Source organism: Euleptes europaea, chromosome 4 (genome assembly GCF_029931775.1).
Source record: "Euleptes europaea isolate rEulEur1 chromosome 4, rEulEur1.hap1, whole genome shotgun sequence".
Classification (NCBI taxonomy): Eukaryota; Metazoa; Chordata; class Lepidosauria; order Squamata; family Sphaerodactylidae; genus Euleptes; species Euleptes europaea.
The window spans coordinates 17491051-17513651 of record NC_079315.1 but is presented as its reverse complement, the minus strand read 5'-3'; the positions used below and the strand labels follow the sequence as shown (position 1 = coordinate 17513651).

At 43.3% G+C, this 22601-nt stretch overlaps 1 protein-coding gene across 1 annotated transcript in view; it reads right to left on the bottom strand.

Annotated features, from left to right (window-relative positions):
- Positions 1–22601, bottom strand: part of FBXO10 (F-box protein 10) — a 45999-nt gene that overhangs the window by 17566 nt on the left and 5832 nt on the right. The window contains exons 3-4 of the mRNA XM_056848864.1: positions 18006–18155; positions 6150–6286 (exon numbers count right to left, since the gene is read on the bottom strand). Of these exons, the coding sequence (XP_056704842.1) occupies positions 6150–6286; positions 18006–18155 (287 nt within the window). The remainder of the gene's footprint in view (positions 1–6149; positions 6287–18005; positions 18156–22601) is intronic.

Genomic DNA, 22601 nt, shown 5'->3' with positions numbered 1-22601 from the left:
TATCCCAGAATCCTCGGAATACTCTTGGTTTTATGGTAGATGCTAAGGAATTCCCTAGCAGGTCAGAGCAATTCAGAAAATGTTCCTCGAAGGAGGGGAAGTTATAAAGACCCTGTGCTGTTCCAAGCAATTATAATTGTTAAGAGAAAAATGGCTGAAGTGTATCATGAGATCAAATCGTTCAGTGCAGCAACAATAAAATAGCAAAATATAAGACAGAGAAAGAGGCACCAGAGGAGATGTGGGCTCTGCAGAGAGGACATTTTGGTGTGGGTGGGTGCTGGTGTAATTTCAGAATGGTTCAAGAGCGTGAAGTGCTCGTTTTAAACAGAGAGAAACCTGCTGTAACAAAAAGCCATCAAAACACACAGATGCAGAATTGTTGGCACCAGTTTGTAACAGTGGACCTGATACTACTGCGTTGCAAATAGAGTGTCGGACTTGGACCGAGGAGACCACAGTTCGAATTGCTGCTCAGCTAGGAAGTTTTCAGGGTGGCTTCAGGCCAGTTGCTTCCGCTGAGCCTAGCCTCCTCCCTAGAGTTATTGTGAGGATAAAATGGGAATAACCCCATATATGCCACCCATAGCATGGGAATATATTACCCCATGCAGCAAAAGGATGGGGTATAACGGAGGTGAGGTGGGAATGCAGCCGCAAAGCGCCAAGGTGGTACAACGGACTGAATTATCTCACACTGCAGGTGAGGGGTGCCATTTTTAAAAGATCCCCTGCCTTAATAATTACCTGCAAATGGAAAATGAGCACAGCGTGCAAAGGGTTAAACTCTGAACCAGTCTCTGTGATGTACTAATTTTTTAATGTGGTGGGAAATCAGTTCCTCTGGAGAAAATGGCTGCTTTGGAGGGTGAACTCTAGGGCATTATACCCCATTAAGGTCCCTCCCCAAAACCCTTTCTCCCCAAGCTCCACCTCCAAATCTCCAGGAATGTTCCAACACAGAGTTGGCAGCCCTAGATACCACCCCTCCCCTGTCTACAAGTCTCAAATGATACAGCCCCATTCTACTACCTTAGAATTCTGCCACCTGATTGTGCTGCAATGCATACGTCTGGACCTAACACACAATACATACACACAAGAGGATACATACTCTCCAAAGATGCTGCAGCAAAAACTGAAGAAATCAGACATGGGCATTGCACATCCTGCAGCTTCCCTCCAACCACCACTTGGTGAGCACGCCAAATCATTTTTTTGATCATACTCACAACAAATGTCCAGGGCCGGACCAAGATATTTGGTCCCTCAGGGCCAAAAACTCTAATGGGGAAAAATAACAGGAATTGGACGCTTGCTGCTCTTTGACAGTACTCAAAAGTTTAGGGCAGTCATCTCACTTTGCCTTGTGATACAGCTGGTCTTACAAATGCAGCAGGAAAAGAGGAAGACCCAACAAGAGATGGATTGACTCTATAAAGGAAGCACAGCCCTCAATTTGCAAGTTCTGAGCAAGGCTGTTAAGGATAGGACACTGTGGAGGACATTGATTCATACAGTCGCCATGAGTCGGAAGCGACTTTGCGGCACTTAACATATGCACACAAATGCCCTTTTAGGTCCTTAACATTCTTTAAGCCATAAATGCACATTTAAGTCCTTAGCATTCTTTAAACCATGAATGCCCTTTTAAGTCCCTAACATTCTTTAAGCCAAAAATGCACATTTAAGTCTTTTATCATTCTTTAGCTCACAGGCTATCCACACAGAGAAGAGTACGGTCTTGGCTTTAAAGAAAATGAGCAACACACTAATTCTTGCACTCTGCCTTCGTAAGCATTTGAGCTCATTTTCTTACATTTCTGTGCATGCACGTTTCGGACCAAGAGCTTCAGAATTCTCTTTCAGACACAGAGGGGCAGCTTGGGAATAATAGCTGGCGTAGCACATAACACCATCTCTTCAGGCATAACAAGTCTCTCCTCTCCCCCCCTACCTCCAAATGCTAGACTAAATCGTCACACAGCTGCCTCTTGTTTTAACCAGTGACAAATGATCTCAGGGATAATAGGTCTGCGTGGGTGCTTTGACGGGGCCCGCTGTTGTCATTGTGCGAGGAAGAGAAATTAAGCTTTCAACCCGAGTCACTCGCTCTTCCGAGTCTATGGTTTCTCTAGACTTATTAGCGGTTTCGTAATCACCACCCGAGACAGCTGCCAATTTAGAAATTGCCACTTGTCTGACAGGTCTCGGGAAAAGAGCTCTTTCCGGACCCCGATAGTTTGCAGATTAATAAAATCTGCTTCGCTGTTGTCAGAGCAATTATGCAGGAACAAGCTAGCCTCTAATGGATCTGGGCTAGTGTTTGGGATGTCTGGGGTTGCTATTATTATTATTATTTTGCTAGTCTCGCATATTTTGTTGCAGCCTCTTGAATACTTATCTCAAAACAAGCATGCCAGGAATCTAATTTAAAACAGGAAGTACACGCTAGGGGGGGAGAAAGGTACCTTGGAGATTGTATGCAGCTCTTGAGCAAAAATATGTCAACCACCCACAGTTAGCACATGGTGATAATCTGTTGTTCTTGTCCTAAACTAAAGGTACTCTTCTGCAATCACCTTAAACCAGTGACAAGAACATTGCAAGAAGGGCAGAAGTGTGAGTTCGAAGAAGAAGGAGGAGGAAGAGAAGAAGAGTTGATTTTTATATGCTGATTTTCTCTACCACTTAAGGAAGAATCAAACTGGCTTCCAATCCCCTTCTCTTCCCCTCTCCATAACAGACACCCTGTGAGGTAGGTGGGGCTGAGAGAGTGTGACTAGCCCAAGGTCATCCAGTTGGTTTCATGTGTAGGAGTGGGGAAACAAATCTAATTCACCAGATTAGCCACTATATTGGAAACACAGACCCTTCTGTGCCCCTTAGAGCGCAGAGGTCCCAGTGCTACACTGATAACCCCGCTTTCTACCCATATGAGGGAAAAGACATTATTTCTAGGGAGGAAGAGAGGATGTACCTGGATTTCCAGATGTGGCTGACAAGCACAGATGAAACCAGAAAGCATCATCGTTGCCTAAGAGGCACCACTCCCACCCTTAAGCCCTGGCCGGTCAAAATTTATTTATTCATGATTTGATTTGATTTACTTTATTTCTAGCCCACCATTTTCACTGAGACTCAGGGGGTTACCACACTTTGTATTCCCAGCGATGTATTAAGAGTTTGAAAATGTTGTTAAAAACATCGCTTTAAAAGGGTTTTTGGATACCACGGCTTATAAATGGTTGGAAGACGTCTTCACAACTAAAGGGGCCAAACAAAGTGCGAACAGTATTTTTTATAACGTTTTCAAACTCTTCATACATCGGTGGGAATACATAGAAGGTGCGAACAGTATTTTTTATAACATTTTCAAACTCTTAATACATCGCTGGGAATACAAGTGCGGTAACAGCCATAGGATGGATTAGAAAATATAAAACGATGCTATCAGATACCATATGACCGTCAATGAACAATGCAACAAGATTATAGAATTAGAAAACAGCGTGAGCAACAAACTGCTATACCAGGGGTGTCGAACTCAAGAAGAGGAAGAGTTGGTTTTTATATGCCGACTTTCTCTACCACTTAAGGAAGAATCAAACCAGCTTACAATCACCTTCCCTTCCCCTCCCCACAACACACACCCTGTCAGGTAGCTGGGGCTGAGAGAGATCTAAGAGAGCTGTGTCTAGCCCAAGGTCACCCAGCTGGCTTTATGTGCAGGAGTGGGGAAACCAACTCAGTTCACCAGATTAGCGTCTGCTGCTCATTTAGAGGTGCGGGAAATCAAACCCGGTTCTCCAGATCAGAGTCCACCGTTCTTAACCACTATACCATGCTGGCTCCCAGAGCTGAATATAACATAAAATGTCACTTGGTCGGGCCAGGCCAGGCCTCGCCAGCCCATATCGAGTGTGTGTGTGTGTGTGTGTGTGTGTGTGTGTGTGTGTGTGTGTGTGTCTGCTTCGGCTGGCTCACGGGCTGGATAAGTGCTCTCATGGGTCCGGATCCAGCCCGCGGACCTTATGTTTGACACCCCTGGACTATACTATCAACAATGCAGAAAGGTAGAAGACAATGCAAAGTCAAGGTAGAAGACAATACAAAGGTAGGAGACAATGCAATAATAGCAGGATGGTATTGACAGCAATCATTGAACTAGACGGCAACCCTACAAAAGAGAGGGCAGGAGGCGATACTAACTGGGCTACCTCTAAAAGTCAGGACTGGTGTCTGCCCACTGTTCTGGGAACTCATGGAGAAAATGCATATATCACTGAGTGACACGGGCCTTCCAATGAAAAAGAGAAAAGAAATTAAGGGACGCCTATGCTTAGGTATCAGAATCTCAGGAAACTCTGCCTAGAAGGAATTCTTCAGCAGCACCAAAATCCGGAGCAGAAGAATGATAAACAAAATGAGGACATGCACATGAAACAGAGGGGAAAGAAATGGATCGCTGGAGGTGGTTCTTGACATCCCAGGCAATGCAGAAGCAATCGTTGGGTTACTAAAATCCATGATCCGCCCCACTAATCCTGTAACATTGCCCAGGTCCAGTTCCACCCAAAATTAATGACTTTTTGATGAACACTGTAGCAACGGGATGACCAGATGTCAAGGAAAACAGAACCTTTAATAGTTATCTAAAAGAAAACATTTCAACAGAGGCAGCTCCCCACCCCCCACCCCAAGTTGACAAGTATCACTTCCTGGATTTCCCTTACTTACAGACCTATTAAGAGATACAATAAACTCAATTCACTTTTGCCGAATCTACCCTAACACAGTGGTTTTCAAAAGGTCCTCCCTCCGGGGAACCCTTTCCATATTAACTCGCCTACCACAAAATCCTTATGCAGGGGCTGTGACTCAGTGGTAGAGCATCTGCTTGACATGCAGAAGGTCCCAGGTTCAATCCCCAGCATCTCCAATTAAAGGGAGCAGGCAGGTAGGTGATGTGAAAGGCCTCCACCTGAGACCCTGGAGAGTTGCTGCTGCTCTGAATAGACGATACTTCCTCTGATGGACCAAGAGTCTGATTCAGTATAAGGCAACTTCATGTGTTCATGAGTTCATTTCAGAGGATTCTGGGGCCAGTTCTAGGGTATACACACTCAGTTCATGTAAGGCACCAGCCAGGCTCATGGCCATACAGGAACCAGCACGTGCTCCTCCGCCACAGACTGCAGGGATACTTCACCAGCCGTGTAAGCAACCTGCCCTTTAGGGAAGCGTGTCCACCATTACTGATCTTCTAACTGAGGAAACAATGATAAGCTTCCAAGGAACCCCACCATTTCCAAGAAAGTGATCTTCAACCATTCCAGAACTGGGACCTACTAAGCACTCGACATCAGAGACACGTGACAGGAAGAGGCAGAGTCAGCCTTATGGCCTCGCTGGTGCTAAGGCCAGGACTGCAAGCAGCAGACCAAAGCGCTGGGGACGGGAAATATATGTGCCACAGTAAGGAACAAGCAAACATTCAGAGCCCTGGAGAAACCCTCTGCACCACTGAGTAACCCCCTCTCAGGGCACATGCAAAGACAAGTATGAACTTCAGGACCCTTGCTTTTTACGCATGCGCACAGCAGTTCCTTCCAAAAGGACAGTAAAGCAATGTTGGTTGGAGACAGGCTCATGACCAACAAAGTCAGTTCCCACCCCTGGGGTAGGACTGCCAAACTTCAGGTACTAGCTGGAGATCTCCTGCTATTATGACTGACCTCCAGCCCATAGAGATCAGTTCACCTGGAGAAAATGGCTGCTTTGGCAATTGGACTCTATGGCACTGAAGTCCCTCCCCTTCCCAAACCCCGCCCTCCTTAGGCTCTGCCCAAAAAACCTCCCGCTGGTGGCGAAGAGGGACCTGGCAACCCTAGCCATGAGCTGAATACCACAGCTCTAGGACACCGTTTGATAACCACTTCCCCAATGCATAACATGACACAAGGATACAGATACCCCCAAATTCAGTCTTCTTTGTCTTGCCAGTCCATTTTAAAACCCCATTCCTGATTTTAACTGGATGGTACTGGGGAAGGGGGGGGTTCACATTCGAAATGCCACCACGGCTAACAGCCAGAAAACAGGATAACAAACGGCGAGGGGGGAAACGCCTCTGCTAATACACATACCTCACCAGAGGGTTGCCGTTATACAGAATGTAAATGCCAGCCTCCTTATTTCCATAAATTTGATTGCTACGGATGATGCCTTTTCCGTTGCCAAGGACGACGATGCCGGAGCGAAGGCCGCTGTGGATCCTATTACACTGCCGGTTGATTTATGCACATGTGGAAAGAACCAGAGGAGAAAAGAAGAGGGAGAGAGATCAGTGGTACAAGTCAGCGCCTCGACAACAATAGCGGAAAGGTCGGCAAAGCTTCCGCACAAAAGCGCCCAGATTTTTAAGACCCCAGCAGCGCTTTCAATGAATGGACACCTAATTCGGTGTCTCCTGAGAGAAACTCGGGCATTTCTGAGGCAGCTAAATTTTGTACGGGTGGCAAGCGGGTGAAGAAGTCAAAAGCTTTCCCCTATTGTGCTTTCTCCACTGCGCCTCAGCCATAACATACACCTAGTACAGAGATGCACAAATTTGGGGGGTGGGGGTGGAAGAGACAACACAGCTGATGGTCAGCAAGCCCCTAGTGGGGTAGCGGTCTTTTAAAGCAGTGGTTCCCAAACTTTTCGGGCCACCTCCCCCTTGGTTCCACAAACTCAACCCCAGCGCCCCCCACCCTATCCTGTAAAAAGCATTATTCAAAATAGGGGTTTGCATGATGCACTAAAGAAGGACAACAAAATTTCAAAAGAGCAACAGTTAATTGCACATCTATTCAAAATCAAATTAAAACTTTTTAGTTGAAATTTATTCAACAAAACTGATGGAGTTGATCCAGTGGTACCAGCTCTTCAAAGTCTGGGGGAAAAAAATTCTGATAGTTTCCACCAAATTTGCCAGCATGGTGCCATAGCTTGATCTACTGTAAATTAATCAACAACACAGTTGAAGGGGCCCACCTCTAGCACCCCCCTGCTGCCCTCTTGCCTCTTAGTGACCCCCTAGGTAATCTCACTGCCCCCCCAGGGGGTGGTACTGCCCACTTTGGGAACCACTGTTTTAAAGCCAGCCATCACACCAATTCTTTGAAGAGCAGCTTGAGAAGTTCGTGGAATGCAATAGAAGAGCAATATTCAAGTCCAGTAGCCCCTTAAATCAACAAGATTTCTACAGTATAAGCTCTGAAGAGTCAATGCTCTTGTCAGACAAAAGCTTATACTCTGGAAATCTTGTTGGTCTTTAACGGACTACTGGACATGAACCTATTTAGAGGAATCTCTGACATCCTTGTAGAAGAAGAGTTGGTTTTTATATGTCGACTTTCTCTACCACTTAAAGAAGAATCAAACCGGCTTACAATCACCTTCCCTTCCCCTCCCCACAACAGACACCCTGTGAGGTAGGTGGGGCTGAGAGTGTGTGTGACAAGCCCAAGGTCACCCATCTGGCTTCGTGTGTAGAAGCGGGGAAACAAATCCAGTTCACCAGATTAGCTTCCACTGTTCATGTGGAGGAGTGGGGAATCAAACCCAATTCTCTTTTTTTAAAATAATTTTTTAATTATTTTTCCAAAATTATTAATCACATAGTTTAACAATGACATAAACAGTAAAAAATAAAAACAAATAGGTAGCATTGTTAAAAAATTTATATACAATAAAAAATTGTTGACTTCCCCTACACCTCCCTTCATCTTGTGATGAATTAGTAACCTCCTTTGCACGAAATTCTAATCCTAATATTATTGTTAATATTTATTGATCTCTTTGACATTTATATTTTTCAAGGGAGAAAAAATTTAATAGTTAATAATATCATATAAAGGAAAAGAAAAAGAAAAAAAGATATAAGAATAAAATAAAAAAGAAAAGAAATAGTAAATCTCACTAGTAATAAATGGATTAGCATAATAAAAAGCATTTAATTATGTCCATTAAAAATTAATTATTTTGTAAGTCCTCCATTTCTCCCTAACACTCATTTAATACATTATTTTTCTAGTAAATTGATATCATGTATAATTCTATTTCCATTATAACCAATCCTTTTAACTAGTTCCTTTTCAATCTTAGCCAGAAAAGACACTAGACTCTTTTAAATCAGTCCCTTTATCCAGAATTTCCAGCATTTCTTTCCCACAGTAGCAGTAATAGTCGAAGAGCATCCTTGGAAATTGGTGGTAAAGTCTCTTCTGCAGATAGATAATTTCCATAGTAAATCCATGTTGCAATGTCTTCCATCCCCAATTCCAAGAAAAGGATCCTGACAGCCCCAGTCTCTCCACTCATTAAATCCTCCAAGCAGGTGTTGAAAAGTTCATCAAGCAGATTAAGGGGACAGAAGTCAAAATCACTCAAGTTCAAATCCATTGTTGTCATTCCCATCTAAGATGCTCTTAGGCCGATACCTCCAGATCCCTAGACATGAACGCCTATGCACATGTGGTTTAAACTTGTTAGATACAATTGACCACATCCTTTTAGATTGCCCCTTCTATGTGATTCTGCGGAATAAACTGCTATTTAATTTGCTCCAGTACAAGAGATACAGGAGTAATGATGTGAAATGCAAATTTCTTTTGAGTGACCATGATCCTAAAATTATGGCTACTGTGGCTGAATTTCTTACAGGAGTTCTTAAAGAACAAGAAAAGTTTTATTAACCCGACTTGTAACTTATATGTATTGCCCTTTGGAGGTATATTGTTGTTGTTTTCTATCTCTGTCTTTTGGTATGCCAATAAAGGTTAATGAAATGAAATGAAATGAACTTGCTGGAGCAGCTAAATCACATATATCACCAGAATCTCTACTGGAGATACAATTGGAAGAAGAAAGACAAGCAAATCTCTTAGCGCTTGAGGGACTCCCCCTGAAGGAAGAAGAAGAAGCACTGAAAGCTGACCAAGTCAGAGTGGTACTGGCAGCAATCAACTATATCAAGAAGAAAGAAAGAAAAGGCGGCAATGATCTTCTTGGATGCAGAAAAAGCCTTCGATAACGTCTCTTGGAATTTTTTATTGAAAACGCTCCAGTTGACAGACTGTGGATGCCAATTCTTGAAAGCAGTGAAAGCGATATACACCAACCAAAATGCCAGGCTATTGATAAATGGCAAGTTGACAGACCAAACAGAGATTCAAAAAGGTACAAGACAAGGCTGCCCACTATTACCTTTACTGTTCAACTTAGCAATGGAGGTATTAGCCAACAAAATCAGAGCAGACCACGAAATAAAGGGTCTAAAATATGAAGACCAAGAATACAAAATAAGGAGTTATGCGGATGACGTGGTGTTAATTTTTTCCAATCCAACACCTTCTCTGACTGCAGTTAAACAACAGATAGACACTTTCAGTTACTTTTCCAGATATAAACTCAACCAAACCAAAACAAACTATATATTGTATAACACTGACCGGGAAAAACAAGTCATCCAACAAATATTTAAATGTAGCATACCTAAGACAAGTGTCAAATATCTTGGCATTAAAATACTTACTGGCTCAGACAAGCTCTTTGACTTAAACTACAAAGCTGTATGGAGGACAATAGAGGAAGACCTCTACAAATATCATGGATGGGCCGAATGGCAGCTATTAAGATGAATATTATGCCAAGATTAAACTTTCTATTTACCAATTTTTATTAACTTAAAAACAATTCACAAGTGGCAACAGAAAATTAACAAATTTATTTGGAATGGGAAAAAAACAAGAATAAGATTTGCAGTCTTACAAGACGACACAAGCAGGGGAGGCATGGGTCTTCCAAATCTCAAGTATATCACCAAGCAGCGACTCTGGTATCATTGATGGACTGGATTTTATATCCAGAGGACAGGGTCATAAGACTGGAAAAAGCAGGGCTTGACATTGGATTTCATCAATTGCTATGGCCAAACAAACATACAAAAATATCACAAGATCAAAAAACTGAAGGTTTGGCCGGCCAAATGTTAAGAACTTGGAACACACTGAAAAGATTAATTAGCCCCTCACCACCAGGCCTGATGTCACCAACTGAGGCTTATACTGACTTCACAAGCAGAAAAAAAAATGACTATCTCACTTATAACGATTTGATTCAAAAAGACGATCAGATAAAAACACTTCTAGAACTACAAGATGAAAACATCAAGATTTCATGGTTCACTTACCATCAAGTAATACATGCACTAAAAACGGACTATCAGAAGCAAAACAGAGGAAACTAACGGATTTTGAACAAATGATCATCAAAATACAAGACCATCTTCTGTCTAAAATATACAAAATGTTACTAAAAGTGGAATCATCATCAGAACAGGTTAAAACCTGTATGATTAAATGGATGCAGAACTTTGGGGAGATTATTCCAAAGGAGACTTGGGGAAAACTTTGGAAAGTAGAGATCAAATTCTCTAAATCACAGGCAATCAAAGAGAACTGGTACAAAATGTTTTTCAGATGGTACTACGCTCCTAAAGACTTGCAAAAGATGTTTAAGTCTAAGCTAACTGTTGGAAGTGCTCAGATACGGAAGGAACTTTCTTTCATCAATGGTGGACATGTAAGAAAACCCAGAAATATTGGAAATTAATACACAAAGAAATACAGGAGCTATTACAAGTCAACTGTGAGTTTCAAGCCAAATATTTTCTGTAAGGAATAAGTCCAGAAAAAATCAGGCCCATGCAAAAAGAACTATATCAATATGCCACAACTGCCGCGAGAATAGTATTTGCATCCAAATGGAAGGAGGTTCCAAAAATAAACCTTTGAATCATCAAAATGCATGAGTATGCTTCAATGTCTAGACTCTCAGCTCTGATACAGTATAAGATTGCAGACAATCACAAACAAAAATGGCAACCATTCTATGACAAATACCAATAATTTAACTAAAAACCAAAAATAACATTGGAATGGAACTTGGGCAGATACCAAAGACTGCTAGTGACTAAACCGAACCATAAAATATATGGGGGATTACAAATTCAACTCGTGGACTACAAACTGAACAACATTGGGTTGTAAACCTGTGGATTACAAACTGGATGAAAATAAACCAAATATGTGGATTACAAATCAAATAATCTTGGATTATAAATTCAGGGAATATAAAACTCTCTCTCTGTGTGTGTGTGTGTGTGTGTGTGCCGTCAAGTCGCAGCCAACTTATGGCGACCCCTTTTTGGGGTTTTCATTGCACGAGACTAACAGAGGTGGTTTGCCAATGCCTTCCTCTGCATAGCAACCCTGGTATTCTTTGGTGGTCTCCCATCCAAATATTAACCAGGGCTGACCCTGCTTAGCTTCTGAGATCTGACGAGATCAGGCTAGCCTGGGCCATCCAGGTCAGGGCTATAAAACTGTGGCCGTTGCGAAATACCAAACCACACTATGGATTACAAACCAAATGTAAAGATTTTGGCTTAGATAAGGGTGATAATAGAAGACAATCCGGTCAACGATTAATAAATGTAGAACGTGATATATTAGAATGATGTCTTAGTTTATATAAATGAGTAAAAGTAGAACCGTGTTAGATCTTATTGGAAGTAAATCAGTATTAATATTGATTTGTAGAGTACACATAAAGGTAATATAAAGGCAATTTTGGATTTGAACATAGAGTTGACCAGAACAATATGTAACCATGGTAGAATGCTATTAACGATGAAAATGGGGCTCCAAGAACAATGAAGACGGGGTTCTCGCGAGACAGTGTTAAAAATCCTTCTTTGTTTTCCCTTTCCCCTTTTATCTTTTGTACCCCCAAAATCCCTAATAAAAAACAATTAAAAACAACAACAACAGAATACACTGAAGTGCAGCTATTACAAATGAAACAGAAGCGAAGCACACAGGAACATAAAAGACGAGAGCTATTTTAATACAGAGGACACTAAAGTTTTCCTTTGAACAGTTGCTGAGCATATTGCCCTTCCATGGGGATGCTACCGTCAGGATAAAAAGCTCAGCCACTGCCAAAAGTTGATTACCTGAACATATTATGTAGACCTGGCTGGTCAAAAAGGGAGACACGACGTTCTCCAATGTAATTAACTGGGCTCAACACCACCACCCCTTCTTATATTAGCATGTAATTCACAAGCATGGGCGAGCCTTTTCCCCACGGAACAACCCTCTTCTTCCCTTCTCTCACTTGCCATTGGAGGTTCCAAGATCTCTCTCTTAGTGGGTTGTAGCCCTGAATATCAGGACTGCGGCCTAGAGCAATTATCCATCATCTAAACTTGTTTTTCAGTTCGCTGAAAGAACTGACAACATACTCGAGCTCAGAATGTCCAACCGCTTCCACAAGGCAGAGAATGCGATCAGATGCCAAATGTCCAGGATGGCGGGCCTATCTGTCACAATACACTAGCTTCTTTTGTTCTGCAAATTCAGCCCACTCTTCCTGTTTGCCCGGGTGATTATTTGTAGCACACATAATTCTGCTATTTTAACACTCGCACCAATGCATTCCACATCTCTCTTCTTTTGATTCCAAGAAGCATTCTTCTGCAGGGCTTTAGAACTGCATCAATACTCCTAAACATGGGCTTTCAGTGACCTGTTGTTTAATATCCGTCTCATGTTTTCAGTGCTTCCAATGACAGGAAAGGTTTATATTTGCCTGTTTCTGCACCATACTTGGATAATCGATCCTTTTGAGGTGCTGATGCAAGAGACCCTGTGTGGGTGGGCTTTGATTCTGGTTTCCTTGCTGTCGCACACACCATACTGTGAATCTGATTGACAAACACCACATTGTCACGACTGTCCCATTTCTCATTTTCGAACAATTTTCTCTAGCATCTGTTAGCCTTCGCCTAAGCCGATTACACAGATGGCAGCAGGGAGCAAATTCTTTCCACTCCGAACCCGAAGTAGGAAGTACAATTGCAGCCTGGCAGAGCATTGAAAGGTAACTGTGTGGCCTCACAATTGCAGGGGAAGTGTTCGCAGCCCTCCCACACATTCTTTTAGCCCGGGCTCCTGAGTTGATCCAGCAGTCTCTCCATTTCAGCACACATAGCTGTGCAAACAAAAGGTATCAGGAGATCTGAGCCTCTGCAGGAAATCACAACTGGGTCACAAGGAACGTTGATTGCATGTGACACCCTCATGTGCACCGGGATAACATGTAATACCAGTTTTTGCTCTTACTAGCACTGGCTCAGAAAGTACTCCCGGTGTGACAATATCCTTATCAAATGGTGCTATTGTAATTAATACCTCTCCAGAAAGTCCAGCTCTGCTCTGTTGGCAAAAATTGCCATAAAGTTCCTCCATCCTTCTCCGCCAAACAAGTCTGATATCTTTTGCTCAGAGCTGTCTGGTTTATTTATGGAAATATAGTTGAGCCAACCAGAGTGGTAAGCTGCAGTACTGCAGTCCAAGCTCTGCTCACGACCTTAGTTCGATCCCGACGGAAGTTGGTTTCAGGTAGCCGGCTCAAAGTTGACTCAGCCTTCCATCCTTCCGAGGTTGGTCAAATGAGGACCCAGCTTGCTGGGGGTAAAGGGAAGATGACTGGGGAAGGCAGTGGCAAACCAAAGTCTGCCTAGGAAACTTCGGGATGTGATGTCACCCCATGGGTCAGGAATGACCCGATGTTTGCACAGGGGACCTTCACCTTTATTTAACCAATACTGGGTGTATCATTAGAGGAAGAACCACTTGACGTTGGAAGAAGGTTTCAAACTTCGCTTAGTGGAGTGGTAAGATAGAGGCCACCTCAGCAGTTCTTTTGCATGCAGGCCCACAATTTAAAACTGATAAAATAAATGATAGTAGAAGACCTTCAAAATGTCTTTGCACCCAGAAAAACCACAGTACAAACCACCAGAGCTTCTCCATTGATTTTCAGAGATGCACCCTTGTTAGATCAACTTTTTCAGGGCAAGCAACACCTGCTGCTAAAGACATCTTTCCACACATTGTTTTTGTCCTGTTCATAATCCACCATCGGTCTATAAAAACGACGGCAGCCCTGGCAGTTCAAATAGCGGCTCTTTGAAAAGATCAAACCGACACTGTCCATCATCAGGAAATACTCAACTAGATGCTGAAGAATGCCGTCTAGCTGCTTAAAAGAATAAATTCTCTCCCGCCGGTATGGCTTCACAATCTGGTCCAAAGATGCTCCCACTTGTTTCAAATCGTTTCAACATAGCAATCTCTAAAATTTCATGTATTCAGGCTTTTCATTTTCATGACACAGCCATTCCTTCACGAATGACAGTGGCCTGGATCCAATCACATTAAGAAAACTGAATTGTCCTTAAATTTTTGTAATAATAATAATAATAATAATTAACTTCTGTCATGTCACAACTGATTCAAGGCAATCCCTTTATGGGGGTTTCAAGGAAAGAGACTAACAGAGGTGGTTTGCCATTGCCTGCCTCTGCATAGCAACCCAGGTCTTCCTTGATGGTCTCCCATCCAAGTAGTAACTAGGGCTGACCCTGCTTAGATTGCAAGCTCTGTTGAGCTCAAGCTAGTCTAGGCTATTCAGTCTGCTTTTTTTAGGAGAGGCAATTTTTGCTTATTCTCCCCACTCACTGCAGACCCCCCCCCCACACACACACTGTATTGTTCCTCAAGGTCCCCTGACTCCCCCAGAACAAAATTTCATGGGCCTAAGTGGGCTGCAGTAGGAGGGAGGGATCAGCAAAACTTGCTACTCCCCCTTATGAAATCTTAAGGGCATTTAAGTTTTCTTAACTGCGTGGCTGGACCCAACTCCAATGCTTTGCTGACATCTCAAGCACTGAGCCGAGAATCCTGGATTTTCTCTTTTGAGCCACGGTCCTTCGCTGGCCACGTTCTGTAAGCACGGTTCGTGCAAACTGCAGAAGATGTTGAAAAATGTGAAGGAATCTCTGCGTTTTTAAGCACATTGTTTCCATGAATTGCTGGCTTGCCTGAGAAGTCTTTAATGCATGCAACCATGTTGTGCGATCCCTAGGAGGTGTCCTCAACTACCCCGAGGTCAGGGATCATATGAAAATGTCCACCGTCTCACCGCTGTGAATGCCTTTGGGATGCTCACAGTTCCTCCTCCTCTCTTTTCCAATTGTGTTTAGCCACTCGCAAGTCTGGATCGGGACCAATCTGAGTGACTCTGGTCATTTATATGTGGGAGTTTTGCCTGAGGTTCGTTGCTCACTGGACCCACGCTTTCCAGCTGGGAATCTCTGCACCAAGCTCTCTCCAAGCTCAAATCAAGTCCCACCCCTTTAAATGCTGTTTTGTAATTGGCTTACTTCACAGAGCTCACTGTGAAAGAAAATCCCCACCCAACCCAATTGCCGCATAAAAAAGCATTTCAAGAAAAAGCAAAAAATGGAGCAATCTGAAAGGAAGCGGGGGAATCCAAGCCTCGGTTTTAAAAAGCCTTTATTTTGCTCAGAAAGCAGGAAGTATTTGAATCCCCGCCTCTTTGCACGCTCCTTTGAAAGCAAGCTTCTGGGTCTAGTGCTTTGCCTTCTGCAGGGAGATTTCAGCTGGACTGAACTCGGGGGAGAGGGAAGAGTCGGGTTAACAGAGGAATGGGAAGATCCAGACATTGCGAGGGCTGGCAACAAGGTCATTTCTAATGGAACGAAAACTCATGCAGAACTCCAAGTACCCATGCATAAATGACCTCTTTTGCTTTATCGCTCGATGGCAGTTTTGAATTCCACAAGGATTTCTGCTGGTAACTTGTATTTCTGCGATGGAACAGTGTCCCTCCTTTGCATCGTTATGGTGATTATAGTGCACAAAGAACTGTAAATAGAAGCATACAAATGAATATGAAGGTCCTAAAACCCTTAACCTTGTGTTCTAGGAAACAGGAGGAGAATGTTAATCATTTCCATGAGCAGGTGAACGTCAGTCATTTCCATAAAAAAAAATCCACATGGAACGGAATTTGCAGGGAAACGAAGCTGCAATCAGAAGACAATCAACTGAACCACTTTGTAGGAGGGCATACAGACTAGCAAGATTTAACATGTTACCATCAGCAATATTACAGGGGAGATTTCAAAAAAATACCACTCACAGCAAGATTATGCCCTTGTGGAATGAACTGCATAGAATCGGTTGCACGCGCTCTTTTGCACTGTCCTATTTATCAGATAATCCACCTTAAGTTTATCAATCTATTGTTCGCTAATAGGGAATGGCGACCGGATGAGCGTAAGCTAACCTTTCTTATGTCTACCCAGGATGTGGCCACAACTGACTATGTAGCCAAGTTTTTGCAGCAAGCAACGAGGATTTGTGAACAGGAGCAGGTGAACTTTGTTGAGTGAAACTGTACAATTACGTTCTCGGCGGATGTTGTTTACGCCAATAAAGGTTTTGACATTGACACTGAACCACTTTGTATAAAAGTAAAAGCCTGTCCCACCTTGTAAACATTAAATAAGGAAGAGGATAAACTTATTGCTGGCAAGCTATGGAGTGCAAAACTTGGCAACCTGGATTTTGAATTGTTTAATTTTTTTTAAATTGTGAAATAGCTGAGGGCTACTAATTATCTCCCCCCCCCCCCAAATGCCTGCAACGAATCACGAGAGGATTTTTTCTGACTTTCTGATGAGTCTGTTACAGGTAGATATTCCATACACTGCATTAAGGAGAGCTTGTAACTACTGTGGGTGAAGGTGTCTCCCATCTGGAATATTCAAGCACCCAGAGAATGATAGAGTTGGAGGGGACCACCAGGGTCCTCTAGTCCAACCCCCTGCACAATGCAGGAAATTCACTGGTGGTCCCTTCCCCCCCCACACACACACACAGTGACCCCCTACTCCATGCCCAGAAGATGGCCAAGATGCCCTCCCTCTCATGATCTGAAAAGCCCTCCTCTCCTCCACTGAGGCATAATAAGAGAGATGAAATCAGCCAATGCAGCAAGGGGGTGGGGTGAGCTAATTTGGCCCTTTAAGAAAAAGATGCATTTCATGTGCAGCACGGGAAGAATATTTAGGAGATAAGATAGGTAGCCTGAAGTTAAACTAGATGTCATGTCATTAAAAAAAAAATAATCACAGGGATTCCTAACCCCTGTTGACTGCTTAATGTGAATGTAGGAATGGCATATGCAAGGGAGACATAGCAGGGAAAGGGTCCGTAACCTCTTCCTCCCCTGCCACGATCCCACCCCCACCATAACCCTTCCCAAGTGGGCCTCTTTCTGATCTCACATCCTGGTTGGGGAGGGAAGTAGCCTGAGGGTAGACCTGCCGAGGGGAGAGAGAAGAAAGCAGCAGGTGGGGGAAGGATTAAACACCCCTCCCACCTACCACTTCCCCCCTCCAAACATGACCTATGTGGGCTACCTCTGAAAATGTGGAACTCCCTGCCCCAGGATGTGATGTTGGCTGCCAACTTGGAAGGCTTTAAGAGGGGAGTGGACACGTTCATGTAGGAGAGGGCTATCCATGGCTACTAGTCAAAATGGATACTAGTTATGATGTGTACCTATTCTCTCCAGGATCAGAGGAGCATGCTTATTCTACTAGGTGATGTGGAATACAGGCAGGACAATGCTGCTGCAGTCGCCTTGTTTGTGGGCTTCCTAGAGGCACCTGGTTGACCACTGCGTGAACAGACTACTAGACTCGACAGGCCTTGGTCTGATCCAGCATGGCTTTTCTTATGTTCTTACATTATGTCTTAGTGTTTGGAAACCACAGCTGGTCCGAATCCAGTTGTCAAGTTATTAACTAACTGGGGCAAGCTGTATGGAACTTATTATTAACTTATTGTCCAAAGGGCTTAGACCAGAGTTACTCTGCACAGGATTGTTCAACTATTTTTAAGGATAATGCTCATACCTCCTCATTCATGTTAGGGGAAATGTGTGCCTCAAGGGGTTGGGAATCCCACAAACTGCTCTGCAGAATCGAGTTCCGCAGCCAACATGAGAATCAATACCAGAATCAGAGGGTTGGCTCCTTTCCGAATGTCAATGCCCGCTTCACAGTTGGAATGAATGTCATTGTCTGCTATCAAGCCCCCTGCACCGAGGCGGAGAAATATCCCTGAGGTCTTGCAGTGGTGAATGTCATTCTTCAGCATGATGATCTAAAGGGAAAACAACAACAACAAAGTTGAGAATCCTATTGATAAAAGAGCTATGGAAGAGTGCCAGAAAAAGCAGAGATTACTATAGGTGTGAAGAATTTTAATTTGATTTACTAATGCCTATATATATATATATACACACACACACACACACACACACACACACACACACATAAATATGTAAACAGGATGCAAAACACGTGCCATTTGACTGTGATCTATACGATCACATTCATACAGGCTCATTGATCCCATTATTAGTGGACTGTCCCAGACCTTTAAGAAAGCGACGCTTAGTGCTCCTCCTATTGGATACAATGGCTAACTTATCAGCAAGCATGGCTAGGTTTGTTTGGCTAGCAATTAAAATCAGGCAGAGTTTGCTTAAGAACCTACAATAGCCAAGGAAATAAGAGAATAAATAGCAAATCCATTTTGTATTTGTTTTTATCCTATACTATTTAACTATGCAAACTGCTTTATTTGATGGTCTATGACTGCAAATCAAATTATTGATTGATTTATATATACAGTGAGGGGGGAAAGTATTTGATCCCCTGCTAAATTTGCCCGTTTGCCCTCTGTCGACAGAACCCTAACCCTAACCCTAATCTGGCTGGTTGATAGGGGATCAAATACTTATTTCACTCATTATAATGCACATCAATCTCTGACTTTTGTCTTCTGGGTTTCTGGGGTTTTTCCTGTTGTTATTCTGTCTCTCACAGCTACAATAAACCTACCATTAAAATTATGGACTGGTCATTTTTTCGTCAGAGGGCAAACGGGCAAATTTAGCAGGGGATCAAATACTTTTCCCCCTCACTGTAAATATATCTAGACTAATGCAATGAAATGCCATAGACCACGTTAAAACTACTAATTATGATGATATATGTTAAGAATACATGCGCTAAGAATTTTAACCCAACTAGTGCAAATATATAGTATAAGAAATGTTATAGAATAAGACAGATGAGTTTAGAAATATAAGAAATACACACAGACAGTAGGCAGGGAAAAAAGTAGGTCAAGCGAATCATGAAGATGACATAACTATATAATTATTGTAGTAATAGCAAGGGAGAAGCACAACGTTTTTCTCTTCTCTCATTTTATATATATATATATATATATATATATATATATATATATATATATATATATATATATATATATATATATATATTACTAATAATGTAGCTGTTCTGTTTTACTACTTTCAACAACATTGTATTACCGTATGTATATATATATATATATATATATATATATATATATATATATATATGTGTGTGTGTTTGTGTATATATATACATATACACACACACATATATAATACAATGTTGTTGAAAGTAGTAGAACAGAACAGCTACATTATCAGTAAGATTCGATAGATAAAGTAAGTTTAAGATAAGGATGTAATAGTCTGTATTGTGTTTGTAGGGTGTCTGTATGGTGTTTATGTTCATGTTAAATGTTTGAAAAATAAAAATTTATCAAAACAACAACCACAATTCACATGATAAATACTGATAGGAGAGGGTAATGTTTCCCAGGATAGTGGGGGTCCCTCTACAGCAGTGGTCCTCACGTTATTCATGTGGGTACCATGGTGTTCACTAATGGGTTTCCTGGTGCCCACTTCCTTCTAGCCCAAACCAAAAAGTCACTCCTGGAGTAAAATGCGCTTCAGAAGAGACCCAGAGCCATCTACACTGCGTCTACAAGGCGTCCCCATTCAGAAACAGCGGCTTCCATCACAGGACAATGCTTGGCTTGGAACCTCCCAATATTTTGCAATTGGTCCTAGTGCCCCAGCAGTCATTTTGTGGTTTGCCATGCCCCCCCCCCCTTGGGCAGCCATTCTGTGGCGGTACTCGCTATATGTTTTCAAAAATTTCTGACGCAGCCAGCGGTTCACCGAAGTTGGAAACTCCTCCTCAAGGGACTGGTGCCATCAGGTCAGCCCTTACTGAGGCTGCCAGGGTGACACCCCTTCCTAGGCCTGAGGCGGCAGAGAGACCACCACAACTACCACTACTCTGCGGGTGCAGAGGAGAGCGATGGGGACAATCAGGGGCCTGGGGACCAAGCCCTATGAGGAAAGGGTGAGGGAATTGGGAATGTTCAGTCTGGAGAAGAGGAGGTTGAGGGGGGACATGATCGCTCTCTTTAAGTATTTGAAGGGCTGCCACTCAGAGGAGGGCAGGGGGCTGTTCCTGTTGGCAGCAGAGGATAGGACTCAATAATGGGTTTAAACTGCAGGCAGAAAGGTTCCGGCTGGATATTAGGGAAAACATTTTTCCAGTAAGAGTTGTTCAACAGTGGAACCAGCTCCCTAGGGAGGTGGTGAGCTCCCCCTCACTGGCAGTCTTTAAGCAGAGGCTGGACAAGCACTTGTCAGGGATGCTCTAGGCTGATCCTGCATTGAGCAGGGGGTTGGACTAGATGGCCTGTATGGCCCCTTCCAACACTATGATTTTATTATTCTACATACACACACACACACACACACAAAGAGAATGATCCTGTCACACCCAATGCCAAGTTACCTTCTTCTCCCTGTCAAGAATCAAGCCCCAAACAGCATCCTCTGCAGAAACACAGAGAGGGGCAGTAATTTTGCTGAGGCTGAACTGGGAGGGATTAAACAAACCAATGCAGAATTATCTCCCCATACAACCTGCAAAAAAGGGACAGCTTGTAATTCAGAGGGAAACTGAGCGGCCTATGGATGGGAAGGCTGGGCTCATAGCAGCCTTGACGTTATTTAGTTTGTTTCTTATAGCCAGGTGTCCTGTAGTTGCCATCCTCCAGGTGAGGGCTGGAAATCTGGACTTTCAGAGATCAGGTCCCCTGGAGAAAATGGCTGCTTTGGAAGGTGGACTTGATGGAATTACACCCTGATGAAGTCCCTTCCCTCCCCAAGCCCTGCCATCCGCAGGCTTCACCCCCATATCTCCAGGAATTTCCCAATCCAGAGTTGGCACCAGTAGTATGTCATTTGGAAATAAGAGATCTTCAGCCCAAAACGACCCCGAAAGAAAAACGCTACCACTTGGAAATGTATGCTACGCAGGCCAGCAAAATGGGGGGGGGGGGGAACCTGCTTTTTTTTATTTGAGCAAACAAGTTGTTTCAATATTCATGCACTGCCACACTGCTTAATTCTTTTCCAGTCAAATAAACCTTTTAAACCCATGTCTGATGAGCGTAAAGAAAGAAATCTACAAATTGCCTTTGCAATAGTCTCGCTTTAATGAGCGTTGCGCTTCGAATAATTAAATTACAAAACTGCTTTATTTGCTCATTTGAAAAGGTGCTGCATGCCCCCTCCCCATCCAAATCAGTTAATTAAAACGCAGAGGTGAAGACGGCCCCGGCTCCTTCCCCTATTAGTCATTCACCAATAACCTGGTATGGAGGTCAGCCTCCGATATGAATATCACCTGCGCAATCCTAGACAGAGTTACTCCAATATAAGCCCACAGAGCTCAGTGGTCTTAGGCTGGAGCAACTCTACCTAGGGCTGCACTGTAAATCTGGCTACCCAAAGTTTTCACAGGGAATACTGCCATTGTCCCAGTAAACAGGAGTAGACTGACTCTGTTTAAAGCTGTCTTAACCTTGACCGTGAGGTTCAAACTTAGGACTTCCAAAGGCCAATTTCCCAGTTTCCATGATTGTCTCACACAACCAATGCCAGGGAGTATGTCCAAAATAGACCTGCCAGGTTCCCGCTGGTGGCAAGGTATCCCTTGCCGCCAGCAGGCATTTCTCGCCGCTGCTCGGGTGGTGGGAGAAAAATAAGCTGGAAAATTGGGACGTCACCTATCACTCCTGATGCACTGACGTCACTTCCTGCGCACCTGGAAGTGACATCAGCACTAGAGTGTCCCTGGGGACGTGCTAACTTCACTTCTGGGTGCGCAGAGAGTGATGTCGATACGTCGGAGGCAACATCTTTATGTCACTGGCAAGCCCCTCTCCCGACCTCGTAAGTCTCTCACCAAAAAGATGCTGGGTTGGATCCTGCAGATCTATAGCAGCGCACTGCTATTAAGCTACAGCGGGGAGTGGGGGATATAAAGAAACTTGCATTTCATGTGTAAAGAAAATATGGGCATTGGAAGGGGAAAGAAAAACAGACCATACAGGTGAGGGGAGCTAAATCCTGCCTCCCACCCTCACGTTGTACTCTGGTGCCTGAAGCATCTTCCTCCTGCCTTTTAGAAGCTGCTGAAATCTGCCTTGTTCCAGAAGGCATCAGAGTACAATGTGAGGGGGGTGGGAGACAAGATTTAGCTCCCCTCACCTGTATGGTCTGTTTTTCTTTCCCCTTCCAATCCCCATCTTTTCTTTACACATGAAATGGAAGTTTCTTCATTTTAAATGCTCCGAGGCGTGTATAGATGCCAATCCTACACATGTTGTTACAAGAAT